This window comes from Salvelinus alpinus, chromosome 1 (genome assembly GCF_045679555.1).
Source record: "Salvelinus alpinus chromosome 1, SLU_Salpinus.1, whole genome shotgun sequence".
Classification (NCBI taxonomy): domain Eukaryota; kingdom Metazoa; phylum Chordata; class Actinopteri; order Salmoniformes; family Salmonidae; genus Salvelinus; species Salvelinus alpinus.
This window is the reverse complement of record NC_092086.1, coordinates 64,132,467-64,154,783: the sequence shown is the minus strand read 5'-3', so window position 1 is coordinate 64,154,783 and position 22,317 is coordinate 64,132,467. Positions and strand designations below refer to the sequence as shown.

Genomic DNA, 22,317 nt, shown 5'->3' with positions numbered 1-22,317 from the left:
GAGTCACCAACATTTGTTCCATGAAAGACTGTTATATGGAATATCCCCGTTTGATCTTTTCATGCCCCACAAGCCTCAGCCGCGACCCATACGCCAACCTCACCGGAGGCGTTGGAAAATGGCTTGCTTTTATGGTCTATTAAAAGTGTCATGCTTCAGAGAGTTTGAGTTAACAGTGGACAGACAAATGCATTAATTGGTAGCAGTGACTGACATGAAAATGGAACAAAGTAACCACTTATTATTGCATTGGCTATGTACCCATGAGAAGTCTGTGGGCAATACATTTACTAACATAGTGCACTATTTTATTGATAGGTGCAATGATTGGCGTATCACGAAAGTTGGACTTTTTAATATAGTGCAAGGGTCAATCATCTTCCAAATATTCCGTTTTAAGGCGTTAAATAGCAAAGCCTTTTCGTAAACCTACCTTGACGTCGCGTGCGTTACTCTGACAAACCGTATCCAACCACATTCTATCCAACCATATGTCGGTATTATATTTTCCTGACCAATAATATGCATGATTCTGAATAGAGGCGGGGTAAAAAACAACTTGAGCAAAGTAGTTAGGTTGTTAGAAAGTTAATGGCAAGGTGGAAAGAGATTCTCTTCTCGATTCAGGAGAGTTTCTGGATTTTTCTGAAGTATAAACATAATTACTAAAATAGCAACAACCCCAAAGAAAGTTTAAGACAATATTGCGTTAATTAGAATACAAAATAATAAGGGAAGTATGCAGGATGCAGTAGCCGGGGCGGCAATGCTGACGGACGGCTTCGAGGACGAGATTGACTCGGTGACTCCGCGATCCTCTGGAATGGGGCTTGGAACCACACCAGGAGCCAGACTCGGGGGCCTAGGGATTGGTGTTGGTGGAAAGAAAGTCCGCTTATTTGGAGAGGCTGGTGGGCCTGCAGCTGACAGGCTTGATTTCAAACTCGCTGCGGCCGCCGTGCTTTCCTCCGGCCCCGGATCTGGCAGCGACGATGATGAAGTATCTGAGGTAAGCCACTCATGCTAGCTAACCCAGCGAAACTGGGCAAGAAGATTCATGTTAGTCAACGTTCCCTACGATAAGCCCGTTCCTTTAGACGATATTATTAACCCTCCTTCCTTTCTTCTATCAACTAAAATTGTATCAGTCAGATTTATTGTATTTTGGCTGATATTTTGCAGAGTCTATTGGCTAGCAAGCTTGCGACATGTTTTGTATTTTGACATGATATGAGCAATATTTTGGCGGAGGCTTCGACCTAGGCCTAACGTAGTACTGTGGCAGCACACACACAGCGCCATCAACTGCTAGCTAACTAGCTAGCAAATTATTGAAATGTGGCTAACTAAGATTAGGTACACGTTTGTTAGCCTGTTTATGTCAAACTAGCCAATTGTTTTGAACAGGTAGGTGAAGACAAGTCGTTCTAGCTCCTGTTAGATATAATAACTGGCATGCAATCATACATCCGCTTATTAACTGTCACCCCAGTTGTCTATTTAGTTCTAACGTTAGCTGGCTAGGCACATTTTCCCTCTCAGAATAGCACGCTAAGTAGTTACAGTAACAAGTCCTCATGACTTAACACGTAGTTTTAAGCATTTTTACAGGTACTTCGCTATGGTTGATGGTACACTTGCCAAACTCAACACAGCCTGATATGTTTGCTACAAGCTTGATGTTGAGCTGTTAGTGAAGATGTTAACTCGAGTGGTGGTGATTCAACATCATTCAGTAACTTCAGGGGTTAGAAATGCCCCAGTGATCAAATCAAACGTGACATTTTATAGTTTGCAAATTATTTCCTCTACCTATTCTGGTCTCTAACCATTTTCATGTTGACATGTTATTGTTTAGGTTTTGTAATTAAAATAACGAATCTCATATGTATGATCAATTAATGTAAAACATATTTATTTGTATGTTCAAGGCAACACACTCACACATTGGAATGGGTACCTTTTCATGTGATGAGCAAAAATGAATTACTGAATTGCCATAATTTTTTATTTGTGTACATTTAATAATAATTTTGTCGGTGTTTATTTTACCTATTTCACACAGTACAAGTGTGTGTTATACGCATGTGTTAATTATGTGTGTGTTTTTCTGTTGTTGCATATCCCAACTCCTCATGAGACACCCTTGGAGAGTGGGGTCACGGCCAGGGTCAGCCATTGTCAACGGTGACCCTGGAGCAATTAGGGTTAAGTTACTTGCTCAAGGGTTGTGACTTGAGGTAGTACAGCTACGACTGGAAGTGGCTTCTCGTAGCAGGTTAGGAGAGCATTTTAGCTAACCTTAACTGTTTTCCTAACCTGCCACGTTAATTATCCTAACATGCTGCATAAATTGTCCTAACCTGCTAAGTAACTTCTGGTCGTAGCTGTACTCCCTCAAGTCAGAACCTTGTTCAAGGGCACATCAAATGCTAGCCTCCTGTTATTGGTAATGGTGAGGAGTAAGCATGTCTTGGGGGTATGGTCTTTTTGCCTCTAACTTTGTCACTCATCGTTATTCTCAATTAATTCAGGATAATCCGTAATCATGGTAGCAGCCACGTTAATGTAGAAGATTTTAGAAACATATTATATTCATATAAAAGTGACTCCAAAATGACAGTACATTATTTACCATTCATTTCTATTGGGCACAAAATAATTTGAAGCAGAACCAAAACAAAGCTTTTGACTACCAACTTGTTGGATACATTTGCTGTTTATCTAGTCATTGTGTGGTAGAAATATATGACCAAATGCTAAACATTTGACTACTTTAATACACATAGGCCTACAAGTTAATGTCAAAATACTTTTGGTTCCCTATAATGGCGGAGACTATGTACAAAAAGTGCTGTAATTTCTAAAAGATTCACCCTATATGAATGCCCTCAAATTAAAGTTGACAGTCTGCACTTTAACCTCATAGCAGGGTCCAATGTTAACTTTTTTTCTCACTGACCCATTCAGGCCAGTTGGCCAAAAATGTACTGGCCGGATCAGAATTTCTACAGAGGTATGTCACATTTTTTGTACATCACAAAATAGGTTGTTTCCCCTTTAAGAAAAGTCTATTTCAAAAGAGATATCAATCTGGCTAGGGGCTACAGTATCAACAGTATGTTCAGAATTTAAGGTTTATTTTTGTAAGTCACTTTCCCTATAATAAATAAGCTCAGCAAGTGGATTGATGAGTGCTTCTTTTTACTCTAGACAGCTCATGTGGGCTGTGTGAATGCATCAATTCATGTACTGCTCTAGTGCTAAAGATGTGAGTTGCGACGAGAGTGGTTGAATTAACGGCCAATCATACTGCTCAAGTACAAATAGCATGACTTTTTTGCGTGTAGTCTTCAATGGGAGACTGCAATAGAGCAGGTAAATGTCAAAATGGGCTGAGTGCTGGCCTGGTCGGGCCAGTGACAGACGAGATCCACTAGCCCAACACATGGTTTTACTGGCCCCAGGTCAGCGGGCCATCATTAATGTCAGACCCTGCTCAGTCATTGTATCATTTCAAATCCAGTGCTTGAGTACAGAGCCAAAATCACAAAAAATGTCAATGTCCAAATATTTTTGGACCTCACTTTATACCCAAAATGACTTTACTCATTTTCCTTTCCCACATTTTGATATTTCATGCAGGTTCGTTGACTTCTAGCCAGGGAAAACATTTTGAGAATTTATTTTTTTACTCCGCTGTTAAAGGGTTTCTATCAATAATTGACGTCATGTATGAAAATAAGTGATGTCAGAACAGGTTACACATCAGAGTTTGTTAGCTGGCAATTGCTGACTTTTTAATAAATATTCTTTTTTTTAAATAATGGAAAGACGCTAAATAAAACTGTTGCTTGCCAAAATGACCAGGAGAACAGAAAATTCTGTTGCAAAATAATGTTTTTTAGTCGTTGATGTAAATACCAGTTGATGGAAATACGCCATCAATCATGGACGCAAACAACCGTCCATTGTTTCAGGGACCCCACCAGGCTCCCTCAACATTACTTTAAACCATTTCCTGTTGCCTTGTCAAAACACTGACATCTATTCTATTCTATTGGCATCTTACATTCAAACAATGAATCCTGATCTAGGATAGCTTTTAAAACATGAAATTATTTGGCTTGCTCTAAAAGGATTTGGCTAAAAGCAAATCTACCCGCAAATCTACCCGTCATGCTTATCGGACTATAGTATAATTTGCATAATTTTGTGGAATTCTTTTGTGTTTATTTTCGTTAGTTATCCAACACAACTGTCGCACGCTCTCAGCATACAGATCCTATTTTGAGCGGGATTCCTCCTGCTCAAACCTCAGCTGGTTGCTGCTGGAGTAAAACGTGATTTTTATAAGCCCATTTATTGTGCAACAATTCTAAATGTAATCGGTGTTAAAAACAGTTTTGGTGCACAATTAAAAAAAAATATATATATATATATATTTTTTCAACTGGTAATTGAAGCGAGCCTTCCATTCAATTGCAGGCAACTGGCTATCAAGCACATCACCCACCCCACCACTTTACAATGTGAGCTGGAGGCAGTATGCAATTTGAAACCATACTTAATTGTTTGAAACCTGAATGTTTTATTTCATATTATGAGGCATGTCTTACCTTGCTTCAAAGTAGCCTATTCGCAGAATCCGACCATGGAAACAGAGGCAATTATTTTATGACTCCATAGTCGGCACGTGAGTTTCAACTTTGGGGAAGCTTACAATTCCTACCATTTTCTACCGTTCTGCGTGCCAGTTATGATTTTTATATGTGCATTTTTGTGGAAAAGTTTCACTTCAATAATAACTTTATCTAACATAAGTTGATTATAATTTTGATCACCAGTCTTTGCCATATGGACACATTGATATACTGGGATCCATTGGCGACTAAAGAAAAGAGCGCATGGAACTCATAGCCTACAGGCCAATGCAGCAGTAGGCCTATACAGTGCAAAGTATTCATACCCCTTGACTTATTCCAAATGTTGTTGTGTTATAGCCTGAATTCAAAATGTATTTTTCTCACCCACATACACACTGTCGTTTCTCTTTGCTTATTTGAGCTGTTCTTGCCATAATATGGACTTGGTCTTTTACTAAATCAAATCTTGTCACATACACGTATGTAGTAGATGTTATTGCGGGTGTAGCGAAATGCTTGTGTTTCTAGCTCTAACAGTGCAGTAATATCTAAGAGTAATATCTAACAATTTCACAACAATACACACACCTAAAGCAATGGAATTAAAAATATATGAATATTGGGCGAGCAATGTCAGTGGCATAGACTTAGATACAGTATATACATATGAGATGAGTAATGCAAAATATGTAAACATTATTAAAGTGGCCAGTGATTCCAAGTCTGTATATAGGATAGCAGCCTCTAATGTGCTGGTTATGGCTATTTAACTGTCTGATGGCCTTGAGATAGAAGCTGTTTTTCAGTCTCTCAGTCCCAGCTTTGATGAGAGCCCACAGTCCTTGGTGGCACTGTGTTATTCTAAAAGCGGGCAAAGAAGGTTATTAGTTTGTCCGGAAGCAAGATGTTGTGGCTGGTTTTCCCTTTGTAGTCCGTGATTGTCTGTAGACCCTGCCACATACGTCTCGTGTCTGAGCTGTTGAATTGCGACTCCACTTTGTCTCTATACGGATGTTTTGCCTGTTTGATTGATTGCCTTTACGGAGGAAATAACTACAATGTTTGTATTCTGCAATATTCCCAGTCACCTTGCTTGGTTAAATGCAATGGTTCGCGCTTTCAGTTTTGAGCGAGTGCTGCCATCTATCCACGGTTTCTGGTTAGGGTAGGTTTCAAAAGTCACTTCCTGATAAACTTAGTCACCGTATCAGTATATATGTTGTTAATATTCTCGGAGGCTACCCAGAACATTTCCCAGTCTGCGTTATCAAAACAATCTTGAAGAGTGGATTCCGATTGGTCAGACCAGCGTTGAATTGTCCTGAGCACGGGTTCTTTTTGTTTGAGTTTTTGCCTAATAGGAAGGGAGGAACCCAATGGAGTCGTGATCAGATTTGTCGAAGGGAGGGCAGGGGAGGGCCTTGTAGGCATCCCGGAAGTTGGAGTAGCAGTGGTTGAGTGTTTTAGCAGCGCGAGAACTACAGTCAATGTGTTGATAGAATTTCGGCATTCTTTTCCTCGTTTGCTTTGTTAAAATCCCCAGCTACAATAAATGTGGCCTCAGGATATGTGGGTTCCAGTGTGCATAAAGTCTAGTGAAGTTCTTTCAGGGCCATCGGGGTATCGGCTTGGGGGGGGGGGCTTACACAACTGTGACTATAACCGAAGAGAATTATCTTGGGAGGTAATACAGTTGGGATTTGATTGAGGTATTCTAGGTCAGGTGAACAAAAGGACTTGAGTTCCTGTATGTTATCTCAATTACACCATAAGTTGTTAATCATAAAACATACCCCCCCCCCCCCCCCCCTTCTTCCCGGTGAGAGATTTATTCCTGTCTGCGCGATGAACTGAGAACCCAACGGTATATCCCAAGAGAACCATGTTTCCGTGAAACAGAGTATGTTAAAATTAGAGGTCGACCGATTATGATTTTTCAACGCCGATACCAATACCGATTATTGGAGGACAAAAAAAAAGCCGATACCGATTAATCGGCCGATTTAAAAATATATATTTTTTTCTTCAATTTTTATTATTTATATAAATAATAAAAATTGGGAAAAAAAATATTTTATTTTTTAAATCTGCCGATTAATCGGTATTGGTATCGGCGTTGAAAAATCATAATCGGTCAACCTCTAATTGTAACATTCTCTGTTTCACGGGCAAAGAAGGTTATTATATATATATATATTTGTAATAATGACAATTACAACAATACTGAATGAACACTTATTTTAACTTAATATAATACATCAATAAAATCAATTTAGTCTCAAATAAATAATGAAACATGTTCAATTTGGTTTAAATAATGCAAAAACAGTGTTGGAGAAGAAAGTAAAAGTGCAATATGTGCCATGTAAAAAGCTAACGTTTAACCTGTCTGGTAGCAGTGGGACGGTAGCGTCCCACCTCGACAACAGCAAGTGAAATTGCAAGGCGCCAAATTCAAAACAACAGTAATCCCATAATTAAAATTCCTCAAACATACAAGTATTATACACCATTTTAAAGATAAACTTCTTGTAAATCCAACCACAGTGTCCGATTTCAAAAAGGCTTTACGGCGAAAGCACACCACACGATTATGTTAGGTCAGCGCCTAGTCACAGAAAACCATACAGCCATTTTCCAGCCAAGGAGAGGGCTCACAAAAGTCAGAAATAGCTATTAAATGAATCACTAACCTTTGCTCTTCATCTGGTGGCACTCCCAGGTCTCCATGTTAGACAAATGTTTGTTTTGTACGATAATGTCCCTCTTTATGTCCAAAAACCTCAGTTTTGTTGGTGCGTTTAGTTTAGTAATCCAAAGGCACAATGTGTGCTCTCAACATCCAGACAAAAAGTCAAAGTACAATAAAAGTTCGTAGAAACATGTCAAACGATGTTTAAAATCAATCCTCAGGTTGTTTTTGTCATAAATATTCAATAATATTTCAACCGGACAAAAGCTTCGTCAATAGAAAAGGAGAAACAAGAAAGGCGCACTCCCGATCACACGCTGGACTCATGTCTGGAAATGTCCACTGTCCACTCATTTAAAGTGCTGTGTCTCCCTAATTTTTCAGAGTAAAAGCCTGAAACAATGCCTAAAGACTGGCCACGTGTAGAAGAAGCCATAGAGATCGTGAACTGGGTCCTAAGTCTTTGTATGGTGGATAGGCTTTCAATGGAAAACAGCCTTTCAAAGTAATAGTACTTCCTGGATGGATTTTCCTCAGGTTTTCACCTGCCATATCAGTTCTGTTATACTCAGACATTATTTTTAAAGTTTTGGAAACTTTAGAGTGTTTTCTATCCAAATCTACTAATTATATGCATATCCTAGCGTCTGGGCCTGAGTAGCAGGCAGTTTAATTTGGGCACGCTTTTCATCCAAAATTCCGAATGCTGCCGCCTACCCTAGTGAAGTTAAGTTCCTTGCACAGAACATATGAAAGCTGGTGGTTCCTTTTAACATGATTCTTCAATATTCCCAGGTAAGAAGTTTTAGGTTGTAGTTATTATAGGACTATTTCTCTCTATACCATTTGTATTTCATATACCTTTGACTATTGGATGTTCTAATAGGTACTTTAGTATTGCAAGCCTAATCTCGGGAGTTGATAGGCTTGAAGTCATAAACAGCGCAATGCTTGAAGCACAGCGAGGAGCTGCTGGCAAATGCAGGAAAGTGCTGTTTGAATGAATGCTTACGAGCGTGCTGAATTTTTTGTTACATTACAGCTTTATTCTCAAATTGATAAAATTGGTTTTCTTCCTCATCAATATACACACAATATACACACAATGATGACAAAGCAAAAACCAGGTTTTTAGAATTCTTTGCAAATGTCTACAAAATAAAATCTGATGACATTTACATAATATTCAGACCCTTTCGGCAGTGATTATAGCCTCGAGTCTTCTTGGGTATGATGCTACAAGCTTGGCACACCTGTATTTGTGAAGTCCGTCCCCCCCCAGTCTGAGGTCCTGAGCGCTCTGGAGCAGGTTTTCATCAAGGATCTCCGCTGTACTTTGCTCCGTTTATCTTTCCCTCGATCCTGACTAGTCTCCCTGCCACTGGAAAAACATCCCCACAGCATGATGCTGCCACCACCATGCTTCACCGTAGGGATGGTGCCAGGTTTGATGCTTGGCATTCAGGCCAAAGAGTTCCATCTTGGTTTCATCAGACCAGAGAAACTTGTTTCTCATGCTCTGAGAGTTCCATCTTGGTTTCATCAGACCAGAGAAACTTGTCGTTTAGGTGCCATTTGGCAAACTCCAAGCGGGCAATCATGGGCCTTGTACTGAGGAGTGATTTCCGTCTGGAAACTCTACCAGAAAAGGCCTGATAGGTGGAGTGCTGCAGAGATGGTTGTCCTTGTGGAAGGTTCTCCAATCTCCACAAAGGAACTCTGGAGCTCTGTCAGAGGGATCATCGGGGTCTTGGTCACCTCCCTGACCAAGGCCCTTCTCGCCCGATTGCTTATTTTGGCCGGGGGGCCAGTTCTAGGAAGAGTCTTGGTGGTTCCAAACTTCTTCCATGGAAGAATGAAGGAGGCCACTGTGTTCTTGGGGACCTTTTTTAAAGCTGCAGAAATGTTTATGTACCCTTCCCCAGATCTGTGCCTCGACACAATCCTGTCTCTACGGACAATTCCTTCGACCTCATAGCTTGGTTTTTGCTCGGACATGCACTGTCAACTGTAGCACCTTATATAGACAGGTGTGTGCCTTTCTAAATCATGTCCGATCAATTGATTTTACCACAGGTGGACTCCAGTCATGTTGTAGACACATCTCAAGGATGATCAATGGAAACTGGATACATCTGAGCTCAATTTTGAGTCTCATAGCAAAGGGTCTGAATACTTTTGTGACTTGTGTTTTTTTGTCATTGTGGGGTATCTTGTGTAGATTGAGTTTTTTTATTTAATTTAATCCATTTTAGAATAAGGTTGTAATGTAACAACATGGAAATAGTGAAAGGGTCTGGATACTTTGCGAATGAACTGTAAGTATTGAAATATATGCTTAAGTAAGTTATGGTATTAATACTAAACAGGATGCGCTCTTAGGCCTGCAGTTCGATGGTGGTTATACAAGGCTGCTATACTAAGCCTCCTAATGATAATGACATATTATTAATAATGTTCATAATAGTAGTAATAACAATTAGAAGATCAAGAAAAATGTGTTGTTATTATTATTGTTATTATAAAAAAAAAATACAATTTAACAATTTGGAACATTGTAAACACTAAATAAATTATTATTAATTCCAGAGTGTCTGTTTTAATTAAAGTGTAAAACCTTTATTACAGCATAGCAAATATTAAAAACAGACACATTTGTGAAATTGTTTATCAGTTAGCCTATATATTATAGACCTAATTAAGTTGGTTTCCTCTCCACACTTTTCTTAAACCATTAAGGCAAGGGCTGTTTCTCATCTCCTAACTCTGCTGCTGGCTCTGCCACATTGTTCTCAACACAAATAAATTAAATTAAATTTTATTTGTAACATACGCCAAATACAGCAGGTGCAGACCTTACTGTGAAATGTTTACTTACAAGCCTCTAACCATAAAGAAAAAAATAAGTTACAATAACGAGGCCATATACAGGGGTTACCGGTACCGAGTCAATGTGCTAGGGTACAGGTTAATTGAGGTAATATGTACATGTAGGTAGGGTATAGTGACTCTGCATAGATAATAAACAGCGAGTAGCAGTAGCGTAATATGCAGCTGAACTTTGCTATTCTTGCAACATGGTCTAGGAAAAGGGCTGGAACAGAGCGCTGATGTTTCAGAACCACTGACAGCGACCGCTATCCAACGTGGGAGAAAGCGCTTTTGTTATAAAATAATAGAATTTAAAATTATTGTTGTACCATGTGTTCTTATGTAATAGAAAAATATACAATTTCAGTAACACATGTCTTCGAGTGATGGACTGTGCCATCCCCACAGCCTCCACAATGGATTAGTCCACTGAGATGGCGCAAATCCCCCAGTGTCTTGTACGCCATGGGAAAAATATATTTTAACGCTATATTTGATTTTTTTTTTTTGTAGCAGGTTAGCAGAACTTAAGCTGCAGGTTAGGATCATTAACATAGCAGGTTAAAATAATTATGTTAGGTTAGGAAAAGGGTTCGGGTTAGCTAAAATGTAAAACAATGCAGTGTGTGAAGTTAATTTGACAAGCTGGATCCCTTCTAGCCATGACCGGGCCGGCACGCCCCACTCCCCATTCCCGCTGCAATTCAGCACCACAGCAGTGGAAGGAGGACACTCTAAGCGGCCACAAAATAAAGAAATTCTAAAACTGATGTTGGACAATGAAATACGTTATCTAAATAAACGTAATTCGTTAACGGTGGTTCATTGAGCGAGAGCTTATTTTACAATGCTTCTGTGAAACGAGGCTTGCGCCATGCATTTATGAAAGCATTTGTTTCCAACACTCAAATTCTCACGCTTTTTACATTTCTACTTGATGATGCTAGTAAATGTTATGTGTATTGTAATTTAAGATATGGTGGGGTTATGACTTGTGTCGTGTTATACATAGATATAGAGAGCTAGATATAGAGGTAAATATGTGTATATATATATATATATATATATATATATAGCTCTCTATATCTATGTATAACACGACACAAGTCATGACCCCACCATATCTTAAATTACAATATACATAACATTCAATCCCAGTATTTATGCTATACATGACACGGGCGGGATATGTGGATCGGCAGCAGAACTACTATGACCGGACACGCTGAACACAATTTGCCTCGATTTGACTCTTTTGGAAAAAGAATCCCCTCTCGGCAGGTACACTGGAAATGGGGATAATTAACATCGTCATCACCAATTTTGCCCAGTCGGGATACACTTAGCTGAAGTCCCTTATGAGGTCTTTGCTTGAAACGCGCACACACACCGGACACTAATTTGCAAGCAGTTTGAACATTTATTAGCCTATGAAATATATTTGGAGCACATCGACTGTTAATTCCATCAATGAATAAAATAGCAATATTTTTTTGGGGGGGGGAATTTGTTTTATCAGCTTAAAAAAAAAAGGCTGCCAAAAGCTGCCGTTTACCAGCTAACGGAAACCATGTCATACAAATATCTATGTGAAAATAATTATAATAAGAAAACTCATGATTTTACAGTGACACTTTGGGGGTTTGTGTTGGAGGGTAAAGGCAGATGTTGTTACTGGAGAACTAGTGCCTCACATTGAGTGGTTTATTCAAGGTTCCTTGACCACAGGATGTTCTATTCTTTCATTCCCTGTGAATGTATTAGTTAGCGCTCCCAAAATGTAGACCGACGCACATGCACACATATTTAGAACACACTAGAAGCACAAGCATTTCGCTACACTCGCATTAACATCTGCTAACCATGTGTATGTGACAAATAACATTTGATTTGATTTGCGTTGACGCTTCGAGTAGTGAACCATGTTAGTGTCCGCCCTGAGATTTGAAGGTTGGGACTTCGATCCCTGGCCGAGTCTTACAAAAGACTGTAAAAATGGCACCCAGTGCGAGCGTCTCTCTGCTTGGCACTCGGCATTAACAAGAAAGTCTGTCGCAGGTCTTTAACTCCATTCTATTGTCCTATCCAGGGGGTGTACTTGTACATCAAGCTGACTCGCGCTATAGAAACTGACAAACTACTGACTGCATCTACTGCTCTGGTCTGCACCAGTTCTGGTCAGGCTCCTGCTCCTATGAGCTGCTCCGGCTCGCAAAAGCCACCACTCGTGCAAAGCTACTTATTTTGAGTACTGTAGCAGCTCAGCACTGTACTGTATTGTCAGTGTGTGTCTGAGGGTCAGGGATCGACTAGACTATTGGACAGGAAACTTTTTATTACAGAAAGGACCAGTGTTGTGTACAACTGTAGGTTATCACTACAGGCTATTGTAAGTTATGTGTACGTTTTTGTGGCCACTGACTTGCAGGGAATCTCTTGTGCGCAGTACTTGTTGTTTTTCATTGTCATAAGGTTCACATGGTGGCGAGTCAGATATTAGATGGCATATGTAAGTACCGGTTAATGCTCGAGCTTAACATTATAACAGTGTACCCAATAGATTGATTGTGTGGGAATGATGCCAATATTTAAACCTTTTTTCGTTATTCTACCATCTTAGAAGTGATTGTAACTAATAACCTTAGCAAACATGAGTTTATTGTTGGAATGTCATTGAATGTGTCAATGTTGTTTTTCCTCATTGTGCTCCGGCTGAGAGAAGTTCTCAGAAGTGCAGGATAATTTTGCAGAAGAGGCGTTTGACCAAGGAAGCTTTGCCAGATTTTTGGGAGCAATGATGTCATGTTTCTTGACAGTTATTAACCGTCTTCTATTTAACTCAGCATTCTGTGATTGAGTTTCTCCTTTCTAGCACCCATTACCCGCAATTTCCTTGCAGACTAAGTGTAATATAAGATAACGTAATGTAAGATCATTTACAGGCTCCATCTCTCTGCCGCTCCCTGCATCAGTGTCTCTCTCTCACACACTCGCGCAGACAGACGTGCATGGACGAGGTAATGAGTCACTTTTTTGGACGTGGTCTCTTGTCCCGCGCTCTTGTTCAGACACACCCCCTGAGACAGATGCTTCCCTGAGTTGAAGCACAGAGCACAACAGTTCCAGCTGTGCCTCAGCAGTGAGAAATACCCCAGTATGGTTTCAATTATATTCACCAGTTTGATCATTTTTCTCTGAGCGACATTTGTGAAAGAAAAATGGAAATGGAGAGTTGCTGACCATACCTCCCTCTCTCCTTCCAACTCGGTTCTGTTCATTGGGTCAATTCTTTTGGCAGAGCCTCTGCTTTTCAGGTCCCTTTGTGCCAGGGATGCTTGTTGATATCATGCAGTATATCATGGAGTTGTCCGTTGTCCAGTCTGTAAAGAACATTGTAGGGATAGTGTACGATTGGGTGTGTTTGTGTTAGTAAACAGATTGTGCTACATGAGCGGCTTTCAGTCTGCTGGTATTCTCGTGATCCAAAACACAGCTGTGTCCCTGAATGGTGACCGTGATGGCTGGGATGTACTCCCCTGTAGACCATGAAATGACAGATGGACAGAGCCAGCCTGCTGGGTGTCCTGCCCTGATGGCCGTTAGGCAGGTGTATGGAGGTCAAGGTCGCAGGGAGGGGAGGGGAAACGCGCTGATCAGTTCATGTAATTCCACCAAGGCTCAGGTCCTAAGCACTGTACTGCTCCGTCTCCAGGCAACATGCTCGAGGGGGTGGAGCTTGGGGATTATTTTTACTGGTGCCCTCGTGCCAATTACTAGACTATACCTGCCTGTGTCATCATGAAATGGGCCTGCCCATACCTTCCTCAGAATATACAGAAGTATTTTTTTATTTTATTTCCGGTGGTCATAAGATCATACAATACTGTATGATAGGAATCACTATTGTAATAATAACTATTTTTAATTGAGGCGATAGGTTTCTCCCAGCAACTGTATAGGGCAAAATGAGCATCATCGTCCCTCCTGTTCTGACTATCTCTTGTGTTTCTCCTTGTCTCTAGGTGGAGTCCTTCATATTAGACCAGGAAGACCTGGACAACCCCATGCTAAAGACTGCGTCGGAGCTGCTCCTGTCCAGCGCTGCCGAAGGAGCTGACCTCAGAACAGTGGACCCAGAAACACAAGCCAGACTGGAGGCTCTGTTAGAAGCAGCCGGTACGTATAGTACAGGGTAATTGCTGGCTTTTGACCCCCCCCTCCACGAACGGAAAAGCAGATTAGATAGAATTGTTGCCGGCCAAATTGACCGGGAGAAGAAACGATCCCTTTGCAAAAGAATGCTTTTTATTCATTGATGGAAATATCAGTCGATGTAAATGCATTTGACCGTCATGCTTATCGGTCTATAGGTTAATTTCAAAATTTTGTGGAATTAAATTGGGCTGTGCGTATTCGTTAGAGGTCATGTATCTCATTCATCGCACAGCATACAGAGCCTAATTTGAGCGGAATATCACTTGTCAGATAGCGCTAGAGCTGCTGCTGGAGTGAAAATAGCATTTACATCTCAAGTCATTGCTCAACTGTTATTAAAGCAATCGTTTGTTAAGGCGTTTCATATCAGCTGTCTTTTTCTATCTAGAAACCAAAGGCCCAATCCTAGTCATATTAACAACCCATCCTAGTTGTTGCATCTTTAGATTCCCCCCTCGTTTCTAACAGAGATTTTCATCTGTCACATATGGAACCGCTCGTATCAGGTGTGCTGTTTAGAACTGTGTTTTCCCGCTAATTGCATGACGTTTTATTGGCTGCTTCATTACAGGATTTGCATGTTCTGTTAAGATGAATTACCATGATCTTAATGTGATTTCTGTCATTCTGAGCATTGTGGGTGGACGTCTTAATGAGTTACGCACCCAATGCATATGGGTCCAGTAAATATCTCAAATGGCCAGTAAATTAAAATCCCTTTTCCTAACGGAAAGCCTGGTATAGTAGCACCATGATCTGACTCCTTCACCTAGTTTTATGAATGCCCCTGTTTTCAGAACTGCCCACATTTCACCCTCTGCCATGCCCACTATGCATTTGAAATCATGTTAAATTACAACAACGTTACATGGTAAGGCTGCCCAGTCGTATTCTCGTTATTGAATAGGACTGCTGGTCTTTTTTGATTGTTTGAATGCCGAAACCTGCTTGAATCTCCACCCAATAGAGTATAAATTTAAGCCTACAATTTTGCTGCAATTTAGTTAGCAGGCCTGTGTCTGGTGCTCGTGTTTCTGTTCCTGCCACTGTGTTGGGACATGACCCTGTAGGTGTGTGGAGTTGGCACGCTGCAAGGGAGAAATACCAACATCACAAACGCTAGTGCTCAACACCAAAAAAGATTCTCTGCTACAACATAAACCCCTGCGTTTTATTTTTACTTTGGTTTGCATCCGGTTGTTTTATGGGTTCTGTAGTTACCCTGTGGGACTGTCTATGGAGGGGGGAAATAATCTAAATGATATGATCAATTACAGTAATCAGTAAAGTTGGGGGAGCAGATTTCCTAGTGGTTAGAGCGTTGGGCCAGTAACCGAAAGGTAGAATCCCCGAGCTGACAAGGTAAAAATCTGTCGTTCTGCCCCTGAACAAGGCAGTTAACCCACTGTTCCTAGGCCGTCATTGTGAATAAGAATTTGTTCTTAACTGACTTGCCTAGTTAAATAAAATAAATACATTAACGTTGACTGCAGGGTGCTCACAGGCCACAACTGTCTCTCTCTGGCCTCAGTTGAGCTAAGCTGAATCAGACCATCAAAGCACTTAACCTTGGTCTGTCTGTATAGAACCACAGTCATTGCTGCCTCTTTAGAGAAAGAAAAGCTTTCTGAAACAATTAAAGAAGTTAATTGGTCTGATTTGATGTGCATGAAGCTGTGGATGGCACGGTGTGGTGTGCAGACAGGCAGCAGGTTAGCTGGTCCCCAGCAAGCCAGCCAGTCAGTCAGTGCATGGCGAGCTGGTACAGGCTAGCCCAGCCCATGAGATGAGATGAGATGGGAGGTAGCTAGGCTCGCTGGGACACCACGGGGGAGATTAACATGAACAATGGATTTCCATACAGCAGCAACAGCTCCCATCATGACTCAGCACTGGCCTTTAGTAGACTCTGTTGTTTCCGTACGTGTGTCTGCCTCCTGTCTATCTTTGTGTGTATGTGTCGTAGTGATTGTTTGTTCCTGTGTTTTTGTCTGTTCCTCTCTGTGTGGTGTGCGTGTCTGAACTGCTGCACATCTGTGTAACCAACCACGTGGCACGTGCAGTGGTTTTTGCATACCATAGGCAATATTGGGCTCATTATTCTGTTGTTAAGCCTCAACGTTGGCTGATCACCAGGCTCTGTTCCATTGATTCAGTGTATATTATGCACACACTTAGTCATGTTTTCAGTTTCCCCAATTGATATTATCGGAAACTATTTCTCCAGTAGAAATCCCAGATCACACTTGTAGGCATCATGTCGATGTTGGCTAGCTAAGCTCATGCGCAGAAACACGTCATTGGGTTTAACGGTCATCTCACTCCGAACTGCAGATATGCAGGTCATCAAATCAAAGGCACACCTTTGATATAAAGCTGTTTTTGATGAGAATGAAACATAACATGTTCAACTACTTAAGACATTGGCTCGAATCTAGGTTGTGCCATTTCGATTTTGAGAAAATTAACAACTAAGGAATAATATTTCACTTCTCATTGACTTCTCAAACCCCAAATCTGCTTTGTTTCTTTCGCAAGCGTTCCCGGGAAGTCTCGCGATCTTGCGCCTCTAGGTTTAAAAACTCTGTTTCCTCAACACTGTTCAGCATTTGATAATACAGACAGAATGTGTTCTTTGCACTGTGTCTTTGAACATGTTGCATGGTTGGAACATGGGCTAACTTATGCCTGTTTTGTGTGTGTTTTTATTTGGCCCGGCACTAACTGTGGATGCGTTTGTGGTCACTGCGGCTGTGCTGTGAATGCTGGTGACCCTCGATGCACGGCCCTGTGCCTATGAAGGCATTGGTAAACTGTCCACTACCGATGGTAAAGCCTTTGCAGATCCAGAGGTGCTACGCCGCTTGACGTCGTCCGTGAGCTGTGCACTGGATGAGGCTGCGGCTGCTCTCACACGCATGAGGGCTGAAAACACACTCAACACCAGCCAGGCAGACAAGTATGTATCTCTTCTGCTCTAGTAGTCTCATACCACAAAGGTGCAGCACACCTTATTCTCATACCAGTAGAAAGATGTTCTTGTCTAGGCCATATGTTTCCTTTGTGCTTTCTTCAAGTTAGCGTTTCCCCTCTTCATGAACAATTGACAATTCCTTAGATGAAAAAGTAACTATGCTCGGACTCTGAATAGTTCACATGATTCATAGACGTTACCTTGTTCTCACAAATTCGATAACTTTTTTACTGAAACGCTTTAAGGCACCATATTGAGCCAAATGCAGTTCATGAAATGCATGTACAGCCCTGCCCTGAGTGAGGCCTTTTTGTTTTCAACTTCGTTGAGTATTAGACGGTGTGAATTGTGACAGCGCTCTGTAACCTTGTTTTCTGACCTGCTGTTGATTTGCCCTGTGCAGCCACAGTCCCAGTAATTGTAGCAGTCTGGTTATTTTCAGCCGTAGCTTGGCGGAGGCGTGCTCGGACGGGGATGTCAATGCCGTGAGGAAGCTGCTGGATGAGGGGCGGAGCGTCAACGAACACACGGAGGAGGGAGAGAGTCTGCTCTGCCTCGCCTGCTCTGCCGGATACTATGAACTCGCACAGGTAGAGTACACACTAGAGGTCGACCGATTTTATGATTTTTCAACGCCGATACCGATTATTGGAGAACAAAAAAAGGCGATACCGATTAATCGGCCGATTTTTATTTTTAATATGTATTTATATATATATATATATATCATACACACACACACACACACACACATTTTTGTAATAATGACAATTGCAACAATACTGAATGAACAATGAACACTTATTTTAACTTAATATAATACATAAATAAAATCAATTTAGTCTCAAATAACATGAGAACATATGTTAAAACGAACCACCAGCTTTCATGGGTCTTCAATATTCCCAGTTAAATTTCAGGTTGTAGTGCAGAAAGCAGAGCTTGTCTGCATGGTCCCCTGTCAGTCTGCTCCTCCGCGAAACACAGACCTTATTTGAAGTAGATCAAGACATTCTATGGAAGACATGAACGGTAAAATAACGAAGGAACCCCTTTCAAGTTCAGCCGCAAGTTATTACAGGAATTATAACGCGTCGACTATTTCTCTCTAAACCATATAACTTTGACTAATCCGGAAACTATCCCCTCGAAAACAACACGTTTATTCCGTTCCGTATTTTATCTAACGGGTGGCATCCATGAGTCTAAATATTCCTGTTACATTGCACAACCTTCAATGTTATGTAATAATTACGTAAAATTCTGGCAAATTAGTTCGTAAAGAGCCAGGCGGCCCAAACTGTTGCATATACCCTGACTGCGTGCAATGAACGCAAGAGAAATGACACAATTTCACCTGGTTAATATTGCCTGCGAACCTGGATTTCTTTTAGCTAAATATGCAGGTTTAAAAATATATACTTGTGTATTGATTTTAAGAAAGGCATTGATGTTTATGGTTAGGTACACATTGGAGCAATGACTGTCATTGATTGATTGTTTTTTATAAGATAAGTTTAATGCTAGCTAGCAACTTACCTTGGCTTACTGCATTCGCGTAACAGGCAGGCTCCTCGTGGAGTGCAATGTAATCAGGTGTTAGAGCATTGGACTAGTTAACTGTATGGTTGCAAGATTGGATCCCCCGAGCTGACAAGGTTTAAAATCTGTCGTTCTGCCCCTGAACGAGACAGAACGTTCCTAGGCAGTCATTGAAAATAAGAATGTGTTCTTAACTGACTTGTCTATTTAAATAAAGGTGTAAAAAAATATATAAAAAAATTGGCAAATCGGCGCCCAAAAATTCCGATTTCCGATTGCTATGAAAACTTGAAATCGGCCCTAATTAATTGGCCATTCTGATTAATCGGTCGACCTCTAGTACACACACACACACACACACACACACACACACACACACACACACACACACACACACTTTAAATACTTTATTGAATCCACCATTCACATTACATGACAAAGGACTCAACAATTTCAAGAGCCGTTGACACAAGGAGACTCACAGGAACAAAAAGCACCATCTCCTCCACACAGCTAGGCTGCCCATAACCGCCAAAACAGAACACTACTGAGGCAACTGCCTTGCTCTGCTCTTAGGAAGGCCTGCAGTCTGGAGACCATGTACAGTAAGCCTATGTATGTGGCTGAGACTGCCAAATATCAGTGCCACCAACCTGCATCTTTATCCCAGGTTGTGTAGGAGTGATATGAGAGGCTGGTATTTTAGGAGCATGTCTGCAAAAGCCTGCTCCAATCTAACAGTCGAATGAGCAGCCCACTTCCAGATTCAGCACCTCCCTCTGGGCTCCCCCACAGCAACAATCTCTGTCTCATTTGGCATACAAGAAAACACATCATCAACATCAAACCAGGCTCCTCTGACACACACACACACACTCTGTCTCATCTTTGTTTTTTTAACTACTCACGTAATACTGCTAGCATTGCCCTGCCTTGCTTTTAATCCGTAGTTCCATCTAGTTCTGTAATCCAATACAGTTGTATTCAAATTATGGCGGACCCCAATTATTCGACTGTTTGGTTGTTAGGCTGTTGTTTTATGTGTGTGTCCAAGAAAAGCTCAAATAAACAAAGATAACTATATAGTACCAGTCAAAAGTTTGGACACCTACTCATTCAAGGGTTTTTATTTTTACTATTTTCATCATTGTAGAATAATAGTGAAGACATCAAAACTATGAAATAACACATATGGAATCATGTTGTTGTTAGGGTTCGTTCCTTGGTCCAAGTTGATTTATAGTGGAATGTCTGACTAGTCTTGTCTCCTACACTCCCCTGCAGAGTTCTGTCTGTCACACAGACAGAACTCTTTATAAGAGTTATAAGAGGTCTCTTTATAAGAGGCAGAGAGAGAGAACTAGAAAACAACTATGGAACAATATTAAAACCTCAATGTATGTATATATATATATATATATATATATATATATATATATATATATATATATATATATATATATATAGTTAATCTATAGTCTAGGACCCTGTAAATGTAAGGAGGGAGGGGTCTTATAACCGCTCCCCTTCTATTAATACAACATAAGCATAATCAATTATTCTAATAGATCAATCATTTGGTACAGCCCCAATCATGACCCCTAGGTGACCCCTAGATTCTTCAAAGCAGCCACCCTTTGCACACTCTTAGCATTATTTCAACCAGCTTCATGCGGAAGTCATCTGGGATGCATTTCAATTTACAGGTGTGCCTTGTTAAAAGTTAATTTGTGGAATTTCTTTCCTTAATGTGTTTAAGACAATCAGTTGTGTTGTGATAAGGTAGGGGTGGTATACAGAAGATAGCCCTATTTGGTAAAAGACCAAGTCCATATTATGGCAAGAACAGCTCAAATAAGCAAAGAGAAACGACAGTCCATTATTACTTTAAGACAATAAGGTTAGTCAATCTTTTTGATTACTACATGATTCCATATCCGTTCTAGTTTTGATGTCTTATTCTGCAATGTAGAAAATAGTAAAAATAAAATCCCTTAAATGAGCAAGTGTCCAAATTTTGATTAACCACATGACAATGATTTTGAGATATGAAGACTTATTATAAATGAAATGAAACTCTTCCTCAAATGTGCATATGAAAACTAACTGGCACTCAGATCGGTAGAAATGGTGAGATAAATTGGCATTCCACATGAGAAAGTTTCCTGACTCCTCGTGTAGCCTATTACCGGACACTTCAGGAGAGTAATAGCAGAGTGTCCGAAAGCCAGTAGGAGCCAAGGAGGATGGTCGGGACAGGTTTTGCATTTTCCGGTTATCATGATCTCTGGCTCCCTCTTGAGTCGTTTGTGTCTTATTTCATAAAACAGTGCTCTTAATGCTTCAGACAAGCTTAATGCATATAGTGTTTTTTATTCAAACATATATGGTGTCTGTGTACGGAAAATTACAATCGATTGGTTGAAAGAACAGAATAGATTAAAATGTTCTACTGCCAACCTGGGGCTTTGTGGTTGTGCCTGGGTATCTGTTGCAAGCACTGATGTTGTCTGTTCTCCTGCAGGTCTTGCTGGCCATGCACGCTAACGTTGAAGATCGGGGCATCAAGGGCGACATCACGCCCCTCATGGCAGCAGCCAGCGGCGGCTATGTAGACATTGTCAAACTGCTCCTGGTACATGGGGCTGATGTCAACGCACAATCCTCCACAGGTAAATACACCAAGTCACATTCGCTCAATCCAGACAGTCTCATACCCTGACTACACCGCTCGCGTCACGTGCGCGACCGTTGCAAAATAAATGTAGAAATCTATATTATTCAATTATTGCACCCACACTGCTCGTGCTCGTCAACGAGCGTCTGCGTTGCCAAGGGCTAAAATTGAAGTCCTATTTCTGACGCAGATTGCGCCTCAAGTCCTGCCTCTCCCATCTCCTCATTGGTTTATAGAAACAGGTACCCACGTGCCATCTCCTCATTGGTTATACCCACGTGGGTGATTGAAAGACGAACTGTGTTGCCAGTCCTCGTGGTAATACTATGAAAGTTGATGCCAATCAGCATATAAGTTCGAAGATGAAAAAGCCTGGAAGGAGCAGAGATGACTTGAAACGATTCGGTTGACCGTTTTATGTGTAGATTAATTGTTGGAGTAGAGGACCTTGTGCATTTCAGGTAAAATAACAACTCAATATTTATATCCCAGGACAAATTAGCTTGCAACAGCAAGCTAGATAAATAGGACAAATTAGCTAGCAAGTGCAAACTAACTAGCTAAATTCCCATACATGTTTAATGCTTTTCGACCTGTCCCCAAATTAATGTAATTGGTTCAGAGTTTGTTTTGATATTTTAACCTGCATGTCGTGATCACGTTTGGTGTAGGGGGACAAAATACATTTATGCACGAAGGC

The 22,317-nt window shown here is 40.8% G+C and overlaps 1 protein-coding gene across 6 annotated transcripts in view; it reads left to right on the top strand.

Moving 5' to 3' along the window:
- Positions 1–569: 569 nt before the first annotated feature.
- Positions 570–22,317, top strand: part of LOC139583062 (ankyrin repeat and KH domain-containing protein 1-like) — a 60,130-nt gene continuing 38,382 nt past the window's right edge. For 2 of the 6 annotated variants that reach the window (XM_071413787.1, XM_071413779.1), the window contains exons 1-5: positions 570–1,009; positions 14,232–14,385; positions 17,227–17,383; positions 17,826–17,988; positions 21,465–21,612. In XM_071413787.1, coding sequence (XP_071269888.1) covers positions 740–1,009; positions 14,232–14,385; positions 17,227–17,383; positions 17,826–17,988; positions 21,465–21,612 — 892 coding nt within the window. In that variant the 5' untranslated portion in view covers positions 570–739. The remainder of the gene's footprint in view (positions 1,010–14,231; positions 14,386–17,226; positions 17,384–17,825; positions 17,989–21,464; positions 21,613–22,317) is intronic. The other 4 variants (XM_071413815.1, XM_071413806.1, XM_071413798.1 and 1 more) reach the window with 4 other exon arrangements.